Source organism: Silurus meridionalis, chromosome 25 (assembly GCF_014805685.1).
Source record: "Silurus meridionalis isolate SWU-2019-XX chromosome 25, ASM1480568v1, whole genome shotgun sequence".
In the NCBI taxonomy this organism is placed as follows: domain Eukaryota; kingdom Metazoa; phylum Chordata; class Actinopteri; order Siluriformes; family Siluridae; genus Silurus; species Silurus meridionalis.
Window position 1 is genome coordinate 1928651 of NC_060908.1, and position 12038 is coordinate 1940688.

A 12038-nucleotide genomic window follows, 5' to 3' on the forward strand; every position below is an offset into this window, starting at 1 on the left:
CTTAAGTGTTTCTTTGATAACAGCTCATTCACTGGGAACGCTGATTGTACACAGACTGGTGTGGTGATCTTTCTTTAAGGAGACCTTTTATTTAACTGGTGTGAAAGTCTCCAGTGTTGGAATCTCGTACATTTTTCACCAAAGTCCTCTGGGACAGAACGTTTATCGCTGCTATAATCTAAGTTATAAAATGTAACTATACATGGAGAAAAATCATGTGATTGTCCTTTAATAAAGGCATACAGTATAAAGGATATAGTATGAGTTTTCAATTGTGTGTGTGTGTGTGTGTGTGTGTGTGTGTGTGTGTGTGTGTGTGTGCATGCTTGCGTAAATGTGTGTGTTATTTTTTTTTTATCCATGTATCTGTCTTCCCATGTTCCTTTCTTTTTGGCATCAGCAGTTTAAAAATTGTGCACACACACACTTTGTTTTTAGTTTGCAGTGGAGCACCATGCCCAAGGTAGGATGCTCAGTAACACACACACACACACACACACACACACACACACACACACACACACACACAGAGGAAGGAGAAGGAAAGCTGCAGACTCTGCAGGGATGGCTCCTCAGGGAGTGAGTGTTTGATAGGAGACACATCTGTTTTGACAGGCAGATGGCATTTTAAGCAGATCTTGTAATCAGGTAGAAGGGCACAGGGAACACACTCAGGGAGGAGGAAGAGGAGGATGAGGAGGATGCTATCGGAAGAAAACCACAATTACTAAGTTCATGCTGTAAACTTCTGCTATGCAGCAGACAGACAGACAGACAGACAGACAGACAGACAGATAGATAGATAGATAGATAGAAAAGGGAAAAGTTAATTAAAAGAAAAAGTAGCATGGCTGGAAAAAAAGTGTGTGTGTTTGTGTGTAACACCCAGTAATTCTGCTGATATCTGCAATATCTATCTATCTATCTATCTATCTATCTATCTATCTGTCTGTCTGTCTGTCTGTCTGTCTGTCTGTCTGTCTGTCTGTCTGTCTATCTATCTATCTATCTATCTATCTATCTATCTATCTATCTATCTATCTATCTATCTATCTATCTATCTAGTCTTGGGTTAAAAATCTACCTTAAAGGGCCTTGGAAAACAAAAAAACTAATAAAAATAATAGATTCTTCTTTGATGGTTTTATTCTTTTCATTGTGGTGATTATTATTATTATTATTATTATTATTATTATTATTATTATTATTATTATTATTATTATTAAGCCCGGGCCGGGTGGAATTCTGGGAATCTGGGATTGTGGGATTGGTGGAGGAGCGCGCGAGCGCACCCAGTCACCTGCGCCCCGCCGCTTGCATTGCCGGCCGGAGTCGCGCGCCCCCGCGCGCCCACACGCAACCGCTTTATAAACGCACGCGCAGCCTCCGCGCGCTTCGCTCAAAAAACACAAGCCCACAGACGGGGACCGACCGGGGGAATGGCGCGGAGTGCGGCGCGGCTCGTCCTCCTCCTCCTCTCTCTCCTCCTCTTCCTCTCGCTTGAGGACTTCCTGTCCGGGACGGTGACGGGGACCGGGACCGCGGCGGGAGGACCGAAGCCCGGCTCGGAAAAGGACGCGGCGGCGGCGGCGGGCGCGTGCGAGGTCAAAACGGTGACGGTGTCCACGCTGCCCGTGCTGCGCGAGAGCGAGCTGAGCGTGGGTTCCGGGAGCGCGGGCGCGGCGGACTCCCGGCTCCTGCTGTTCGTGCGGAGTGATGTACCGGGGGCCGTGTCGGTGCTGGACGACCTGGACAACACCGCGCTGCCCTACTTCACCCTCGGTGAGGCTTCTCTCTCTCTCTCTTCACTAAACACACCGTGGAGTAGTTTTAGTGCGTTTCTGTTCACGTTTGCGCGATTAATGAACACACGGTGTGTGTGTGTGCGCGCGCGTGTGTGCGTGCGCCGCGCGTGCAACCGAGAGACGCGGAAGAAACGAATGAGAGAGTTAATTAAGGGATAAAGAGAAGTGCGATAGGTACGAGGGGTGTTCTCTCTCTCTCTCTCTCTCTCTCTCTCTCTCTATCTGTGTGTGTGTGTGTGTGTGTGTGTGTGTGTGTGTGTGTGTGTGTGTGTGTGTGCGCACGCGTTCACACAATGAATGAAAGCGTTATTGGTGTTACACCCGGCGATTCTGCTGATCTTCAAAGTCTCTGCAAGTGTGATCTATCTGTCTGTCTGTCTGTCTGTCTGTCTGTCTGTCTGTCTGTCTGTCTGTCTGTCTGTCTGTCCTGGACATTATGGCTCATGTACCACATGGACATTCTCATATGTTTAAATGTATTGTTTGGAAATCAACCAATCAGTAAATTCAATAAATGAAACCACTATTTAAAATCTATTAATCAGCAATTTTCCCCCCAAAAAAACCTTCATTCAGGTGTTGTTGTTGTTGTTGTTGTGAATAATCCCCATCTGACTTCATGTTTTACATGCTTAGGATTTTACAAAGCTTGTTAATCAATTGATCAAAACATTATTTCTTTATTTATTAATCATTAACTACTGCAATTAAAATATCCTACAGAATACTTTTATATAACAAAAAGCGTTGAAACTTAAAAGAAAAGACCTCAAACAAAGTCAACAAATAAGGAGTTTTATATCATTATTATTATTATTATTATTATTATTATTATTATTATTATTATTATCATGTGCTTGCTTTAATACGTTTCCATAGCAACAGCTCATCACTGACCCCCACGTATAATCTGAGATGTAGTGATTTATGGAAATAGTCTCCATTGTCAAAGCTGGGTAGGATTTAGGACAGTAACAGTTTTCAGTATGAGTGTTATCCTGTGATATATGTGCAAGTGTGTGTGTGTGTGTGTGTGTGTGTGTGTGTGTGTGGGGGTAATCCTGGGATTTAAATGTTATTGAATCGTAATATGTAAAGAAACTATAAACCTTCTTGTCTTTTGTAATGAGTCATGGATCTTTAGGAGGAATCTGAATATGTAAATGTTTTCCCTACAGCATGTGTTTATTGGCTGGTTAGTTTCTAGTTAATTAATAACGTCCATCTCATGGCTTAACTGAGTGCTGCGTTGTTCCTGGTCCCTGCAGATGCATGTCCCGTAATAACCTTTTGCAATACGACAAACTACACCTACACCTCTTCATCTGCTACCTGAGCCTCGTGCAATTATCCAAATGCCTCGAAACTTGTTAATGTCATTGTCAGGAGACAAGCCGCACATTTATTTATGCTGACTGACATTATTTTGCATGCTTTTGGGGAAAAAAAAGTCTCGAGTCAGTAAATGTGAGATTGAAGCCATGCCGTGTTCGAGGCATCCTCCTGTGGCCTGTGGTGAAGTTTTTCTCTATTGTTGTCAAATGCCTTTTGAAAAAAAAAAGAAAAAAAGACGGAATCAATGCAAAAGGTTTCAAATACAATATGGACATTTATTATGATATTTTACATGTGATTTACGTAAAACATAATGCAGTTTGTGGAGGAAAATATAAAGACCATACAGTATGTCAGGATGGAATTCTAGAATCCACATGGGAGTGTAATAATATTGACAGAAAACTGCATCGGTATTGACTCGAGGCACTGGTGCAGCTGGGCCTTCACCAGCTATTTTCAATCCCAGTGCAGAGAGCAAGAATACACAAAGGATCCGTGTTGTTCCTTTTTGAACACCATGTCCCAAGTTTGACCCTGAAAAACTTTCAAATTCACAGCCGTAATAGAAATCGGTCATCGTGGCCATTTATTCCGGTTTCATTGAGATCTGCATCTTTAAATTCTTGAAGGAAATTACATTGCATTGTGCATTGTGTGGAGAAAATCGGTTTCTGCACACCTTTACTCGTCCACGATGAAGAAAAGTATACAGCCAAGGTCTCAAGCCCTGGTACTCTCCGTTCAAGACCTCTTTACATGGTGAAAATGAAAGTATGAATGAGATAAATCCTGTACTGTGACTAACCAGAATGCAAAGGGACAAAAACATACCTAAATCGAAAGCTTTAGCCCTATGGACCTGGATTAACTATAAATCAGATCCTAAATGCTGGAGATTAAACCCCAGGATTTAGAGCCTTGAAGATTGACTCTAACCAAGGAACCAGAACATTGAACTTGCAAAAAAAAAAAAATGCACCAGACTCTGACTAAGCCAGAATCAGAGCCTTACAAACATGTATTGAAAAAATAATTAGAGATTAAAACTTACCAAGAGTCTGGTCTTTAGAATCTAGTCCTAACCAAGAACATGAGCCTTAAATCTTGGAACTGTCCAAAAGTCTGAACTCTTATAGATTGGGATTATTCAAGGATCAGATCATTAAAAAGTGATCCAAACAACAAATTAGCAAATTAAAAAACAAGACCAGAACCCTAAGAGATGGACTACCCAAAAAACAGAGCCTTGTAGATAATGACTAAATAAAAACCAGAGATTTTAAAAGGTTGAAATCCACAAATTTGAAGACTAACCAAGAATTGTGATCTTGTTTAGTTTGGACTAATCAAGATTTTGCTCCTTAGTGACATAAAGACCTGGAGGTTTAAAACCCAGGGGTTGCTTCGTAAGAGACTGGGAGTGGAATCGCCTATAGAGTCCCACCAATTATGAAATCAGGGCTTTAAAGACTGGAGTTAAACAAGTGTGAGAGTCATAAATAATCATTAATCAGAAATCAGAACCTTTGAGACTGAGACTAAATAAAGAACTGGAAAGAACCAAGAATCAGACCCTAAAAAATTGGGACAAACCAAGAACCAGAACCTTACAAACTGGGTCATACCAAGTGCTGGTTCCTATAAACGTGGGCTTGACAAGAGAGAAAGCTTTAAAGGTCACTTTAAAGGTTAAAGCTTTAAACTGTGAGAATTAGGGATGTAAAGATTGGGTCTAAACTAAAATCAGAGTTTTATAGATTGAAACTGTGAGAGTCTGGGCCTTAAAGATTGGGTCCAACCAAAAATCTAAGGTTGTAGATTAGATCTAACCAAGACAGGGAGTCTAAAATAGTGAGATTAACCAAGAATTAAAGCCTTTGAGACTGAGACTTATCAATAAAATTGGAATATTACAATAATCGGAAAATATATGGAATTTGATTATTAAAAGTTTCGAAGAGTTATATGTAAAAAATAATAATCAGAGTCTTAAATGCTACTAAAGACAAGGATGGAGATCCTACACCCCAAACAAGACTGAATAAAATCTTATATAAATTCATACACCTAAAGTAGTTAAAGGGCTAATGTACTCGGAGTCCACTGACGCCACGGCATTAAACACTATCCACAGTGTGCTGTTTGGAGAAGCTTATTAGCACTGCGAGAGTTTTTTCCAGCCCTGGATTGCAAATCAGTTGGTTAATTATTCAGCGTATTCAGAGTGAACAGTACGTGCATCACTGACTGCTTTAGCTGGAGTTTGGTCAGTGCTTGTGCATAGGCAAAAAGGGTTCAGGGACATAGAGTATGAACACGTTCTGAGCGGTAGCCTTTGGTAATCTTGATAATTAAATCCCTTGTGAGGGTGATGTTAGTGCAGGACTTAACAGTTCAAGGTCAGTGCCACAACATGAACAAAGCCTCAGGCTGATTTTACCATTTTTTCACAACATTTAGCGAAATGGTTTTGATCCAAACGGAATAATTATCGAACAGTTACACGGTTTTGCATGCTGGATTACATTTTCCACGGCGTATTACTGGTTACAGGAAAGTGTCTCACACGTGATTAGGAGTGTATTTCTTTTCTTGAATTCACTTCTAGGCATGACCTAACATAGTTTTAAGATTTAGAACTCTCATAGTCACATTTTCTCACCTGCGGTATGACAGAATAACTAGCAATCCTAGATAGGCATGTTGTGTAGGCCATGAGGTCAGTTTTGGAACTAGAAAGCAGAGGTTTTTGGGGAGATTTTTTACTGTAACAAATTCAAATACTTTTTTACTCTTTTTACTACATTTAACACACAGCGAGTCACCAATCAGGATCGAGCGCTCTCTCTATTTGAAACTCGTTCTGATTGGCGCTTGGTGCATCTACTGATCACCAACATACAATTCAGCATCACTTCAACATTAAGCAGAACATTTAGAGAGGAATAAATGATGAAGAATCTCCAGACTCGAACTCACCAAAACGGTGGCCTCAATTACACGATTTCTTTTAGAAGGTTTTGGGCTCATGATCATTATAATAGAAATCAATCAGTGTTTGAGTCAATAATATCATTCTATTAATAGATCAGTGAGCTGAGAGTCACATTCGAATCTTTTCACATAAACTGAGTTGATTATGTGAAGAGCCTTGTGATAAAAATTATAATAGGAACATAATCGTCATAAAAAATCGTAGATTTGAAGGTACTTTTTCTGGAGTTTATTTTACCGAGTGTATTTCTGCTTTAACTCAAGTACATGCTTTGTGTACTTCATCCACCACTGCTCCTTAGAGACTAACCGAGAAGCAGAGTCTTGCATCTTGGAACTGACCAAGAGATTAGATTGTGGCTAAGAATAAAAAAAAAAGAAACATTGGAGCTTCAAAACCCAAGAATCGAAACGAGTAACAAGCAGCAAAGACTTAAAGATTAGGACTAAATGAGAGTTAATTAAAGCTTGGGGTTAACAAAGAGTCTGATCCATGGTAGCATGGGGCTCTAACATCGAGTGCAAATTTACAGACCGGCAATTCATCTGATTACAGTTAGTTTAACAGGCAAACAGACACTGGCCGCAGCAGAATGAGGCTCTTGTATTAAACGCCTCTCTGGCTGTGTGTAAAGTGCTGGCCGAGCAGAGAGAAGAGGCTGGCATGGCGGCCCACAAATCACTTGCTTTCTCCCATTAACGACAGCTGTCTGGATTTGAGTCACCGCTCTCTGTCCTCCCATTTGGCCGAGCGTCAGGTCAGCTCTGCTCTCTCTCTCTCTCTCTCTCTCTCTCTCTCCCGGATCCAGAGACGGATGCAGGCATATAGGTTAGCGCTGGTGGCTAATTTACCCAGACTGTCTTCGGGGCTGAGGGTCCCTGTGCATCATGAATACCGGCAGCGCTAAGCCTCTGCCTCGGAGGCAATCGAACACAAGGGACCGAAGTGATGAAATATGTCTCATATCTGCAGAAAATGTTATCTGCCAGAAGGATTAGAGGTTTCAGTAGCTGACAGGTGGAAATGGGTCACCCGGGCTGACACGCCAGTCAGGATTACCAAGCTCTTGTTTGTAAAGGTCGCTAAGTGAGTCGAGCCTGATTGTGATTCTTTATTCGAGTTCGCAAAAAGCCTGATGTGAGTTCTTATTCATATTCGTATAATGTGATCACAGAGTTGTTTATTTTTTTTATCATGACGTAGACCAGAAGTTTCTACATACCATTGAACTCAAGAACACAAGTATGAATTTGAGTATAAAAGGCTATGCTAGGACCTATTTCACTCAAACTCATGTGATCATTTCAACAAGGCACAAAGAAAACAGTGCTGTTTCATTTTCTCAATTCTTATTGTTTTGTTCTCAAGCTAAAATACACCATAGTGGTGGCATAAGTATTGGGACACCTGACTTTTCCATTCATTCCCAAACTGTTGACACATCGTTGGAGAAATACAATTGTTTTGGATGTGGGAGCATTGCATTTTCAATTCATTTGAGCTAGGAGACCCAAACCTGTTTTAGCATGAAAACGCCCCTGTGCACAAAGCCAGCTCCATGAAAATTCATGTGATTTGAAGTGGAAGATCTCCTGCTATTGAGCTCCGACCTCAACCCTATTGAATATGAATGAATGTGACTGCTGACTGCACCACAGGCCTCATCACCTTACCTGCATAAGTATCACACTTTTTAAGAACACACTTGTGGCTGAATGAATCTCCACAAATCTCGACAAGCACACTCCAAAATCTAGTGGAACATCTCCCCAGATGAGTGGAGGTTACTATAACAGCAAATGGAAGCTCGATATGAAATGCCTAGTGTTTATTTTATCTCTCATTTTATACATAGTGGCTCGAAAGTACATTTTTTCAGACATATTAATATTGATTTACACACCTATTTATATAAACAGCTATTTATGTAAAATGTTACGTGTAAACGTCATGTTACATAATTATTATCACCGAACTGCGATATGGGATCTTGTGCCGGATTGTGAGAGAACATTCCTGAAAAAATAGAATCATGAAGATCAAGAGGATTTCAAAATTACTGCAGGACAAAGGTACCAGAATTGGAACATCCTGTGAAAATCCGTTATTCAAAAAGAAATAAAAAGAATCGGAAAGAAAATGTCAGGATCGTGACGACGCCTAGAGGATGCCATCCGCCAAAAGTCAGCTTTCTAATTATAAATTACAATCCATGTTACCTCTTTTCGTGTGATAATGTGATTATGATTATGGATTATGAAGAGTGAAGTAGAATGGAGCAGGATGCCCTAAATGAAAACAAAAAAATATGTATAAATATTATATTAAATATGAAATAATTATCATTTTTAAAAAGTTCATGACATACAAGTTATAAGAGAAGAAGTTTAGAAGAGTACAGAAAAACAACACAACATTTAAAAACTGACAGGTGAAGTGAATATTATCGATAGTCTGGTCACTGTGGTACGTGTGGTAGAAAATGGCTGGAAAGTCAGTTGACACGAGGCTGTGTTTTAGAAGCAATAAAAATGGGCAAGTTTAAGAATCCGAGTGAATCTGAAATTGCGATGTCTAGACGAAGCAAAAAAAACGTCTCCAAGACAGCAGATCATGTGGGGTTTATTTACATTTTAATTTAAGGTTGGCAGACGCCTTTATCCAGAGCTACTTGCATTTATCCCATTCATACACCTGAACAGCTATGGGGTTACTCAGGGTCCCAGAGACGGCAGCTTGGTCTCGATGCGTAGCCAATGATACCTTAGTGGATTCCAGTGGATTGTCTCAGCAGGATGATGACCCCCAGCATTTTCACGTCGCAACAATGGTTTAAGAAGAATTTGATGAAGAATTTCAAGGTTATGGTGTTGACTTGGCCTCCAAATTCGCCAAATCTCAATCCAATCAAGTGTCTCTGGGATGTGCTGGACAAACAAGTCCAATCCAAAGGGTCCACAGCTCAATAACTTACAAGGATCTGCTTTTAACTTATTGATACCAGATACCATAGTATGCCTTCAGAGGTCTTCAGTGGTCTTCAAGAGTCTTGTGGTGTCTAGACTGTGTTAAAAAAAACAAGATGCAATATACAGATTAAAAATAATCTTCAATAATACACATCATTGGTAAAGAAGTGCTTATTTTGGGACCAGGTCAGTGCATCTAGCAAGGTTTCTCTGAACAAAAACAGATGATGTTGGTTCAGAACCTTTAACCTGCTTAACTTAATGAAGTCTTTTAGATTGCGCTCTTCAGCTTTTAGGGCTCTAAAACCACAAGAGTCTGCGCTTTCAAAACAAACAGAGACATGTAGAAAATCTTTTACAAAACCTTGACCTTTAGCGTTTAGCACTTACTGCACAACGGGGTTTTACTGTTGAAATGCACATTTACAAATCCACAAAAAGACGGGGGGATGGCAAGAGAAAGAGAAGAAGGAGAAAATGGAAGGATGCTAGCCTTAAGAAACGTCCGTTTAACTGAACTCGGCTCCAATCTGTAAGCGCCGACATGATTTATTACCTCTGGAATGGGAGAACATTGAGGAAGGCAGAGTTAAGATAAAAAGCGTGAGATGGAAGCTTTCATTTGGTGAGACTTTCTATCTGCCTTTCCTGATCTTTTTTTACATATACATTGAATAGGAGAGACGGCGACTCTGGGACCACTCTGGGCCTAGTTAGAATTCTAACGTAGTGGATTAGATGTTTTGGGATGCTGTGGTTGGAATGGTGGGGTGTGATTAAATCATAAAAATGGTCTACGAGCGAAAGTTGTCGAACAAAGTACAGCTGTCCAGATGTGAAAGTATATCATTGAGCCAGACCAAGGTGTTGAATAATACATTCGCAGCGTGTCCTAGTGTGAGAATTGCTGAACTTCAACCAAGCATAGTTTCAAAGGTTTTGTTTTGTTTATTTAGCTTGGCTTCTATATCAGATTATCTAATTAATATTATCAGGTCACATTACGCTAGAAGACCCAGTCCTGTTCCAGCATGAAATTACCCCTGTGCACAAAACCAGGTCCATGAAGATATTGAGTACATGGGTTGGAGTGGAGGATCTCCTGCTATAGAGTTATAACCCTGAACACCTTTGGGATGAATGTGAACACTGACCTCCCCCCTTCTCGCTTCCCCTACATCAGTACCTGACTTTACTAAAACCCTTGTGACTGAATCTCTCACAAATCTCCACAACATTTAGTGGAACTTCTTCCAAGAAGAGAAGAGCTCATTATAACAGCAAATGAGGATACAATGTAAAATAGGCTTTTCAGAAAACAAATATATTATGGTCAGGTGTCCACAATGTTTTGTGCAGATCATGTATTTAGCTAAAAGTGACTTGTCACACATCAGGCTTGCTACAGGTCTGGAGATGCTAGCTCAGAAGGAGGAGGTCATGGCTTCAAGTCCCAGCACAGCCCAGCTGCCCAACAGATGGGCCCTTGAGCAAGGCACTTAACCCTCTTTTGCTCAGTGGTATAACTATAACTGAGATAACAGTAAGTAACTCTATTTAAGGGCGTCTGCCAAATGCCAGAAATGTAAATGAATCTCAACTTAACAAATAACAACCAAAACCAAAGAAAGACAGTTGGAGAGCATTGCATTTGTCATTACATCATTACTATAAAACAAGCCCTTTGTATTGTCATATTAACAGCATTTAAAAAAAAGAAATGAATGGGAAATAGACCTTCAAAAATATAGATGATTACAGTTGTTCTATAGGTCTACACCCATCTGACTGTCCCTTCTCACTTCCAGTTTCTTAATATTCAGGCATAACATTGACATTATAACATTATTAGCGGTGAAGTGAGTCACACTGATCATCTCTTCATCATGGCACCTGTTAGTGGGTGGATTTATTTATAAGGCAGAACATTTTCTGCTCGAAGTTGATGTTAAAAGCAGGAAAAATGGGCGAGAGTAAGGACGACAAATTGTGACGTCTAGACGACTCAGTCAGAGCATCTACCAAACTGTAGCTCTTGTGGGATGTTCCTGGTCTGCAGTGGTCAGTATCTTTTAAAAGTGCTCCAAGGAAGGAACAGTGGTGAACTGGCGACAGGGTCACAAGCCGCCGAGGCTCATTAATGCACATGCGGAGCGAAGGCTGGTCCATGTGGTCCGATCCAACAGACAAGCTCATTTAGCTCACATTAAAGAAGTTCATGCTGGTTCTGATAGTAAGGTGTCAGACACAGACCAGTCAGTGTGTCCATGCCCATTATTATGTTACACCCGATCGGTGTATTGTATATCCCCACCCCGCTAACGTATCCACAACTCAGTGGAAATGTCCATACAAGTGGGTGGGTTTAAGTAGGTGTCTAACATGAGCATTACAGCAGAATGTCGGTTACAAAATGAAATTCTGAAATGCCACAATTCTCTTTCTCTCTCACATGTTCCAATAATTTGGATGACCTTTTACAAAATGTCATGCTAATTGGAGGGGGGTTTCTCTGCAGAATTGATTTTTCTTGCTCAATTGAGAAAAGTAACAAGCGCCACATGCTAGCATGGGCAGAGTGTATTATTCTATCCCTCCATTGACATTAGATTTTAAAAACTTTTTAATCCTTTTTTTTGTACATTTCTTAGACCATCAAAGAAGCAATGGCTTGTATTTTTCTGGAACGTTTTATTCTGTTAGACAAATCAATATCCATGTTTAAGCAATAGCATTCATAATTTTAAATAGCATGGACACCTAAAACTGCCATTGTCAGTCAGTGCATACACATAAAATCTGTGGGAAAAATGATTAAGCGAAGGGGAAAAGACAAAAGACGTGCTGTTAATTTGTGTTGAATCTACTGTAGCTACCTCAGATCTGGTTTGGGGAACGTCACCACTGTGTCGTCATTACAACTCCAGAGCC

General features: G+C 40.4%; 1 protein-coding gene across 1 annotated transcript in view; it reads left to right on the top strand.

Annotated features, from left to right (window-relative positions):
• The first annotated feature begins 1269 nt into the window (after positions 1 to 1269).
• Positions 1270 to 12038, top strand: part of LOC124379039 (astrotactin-2-like) — a 362618-nt gene continuing 351849 nt past the window's right edge. Inside the window, exon 1 of the mRNA XM_046839046.1 lies at positions 1270 to 1782. Coding sequence (XP_046695002.1) covers positions 1440 to 1782 — 343 coding nt within the window. The 5' untranslated portion in view covers positions 1270 to 1439. The remainder of the gene's footprint in view (positions 1783 to 12038) is intronic.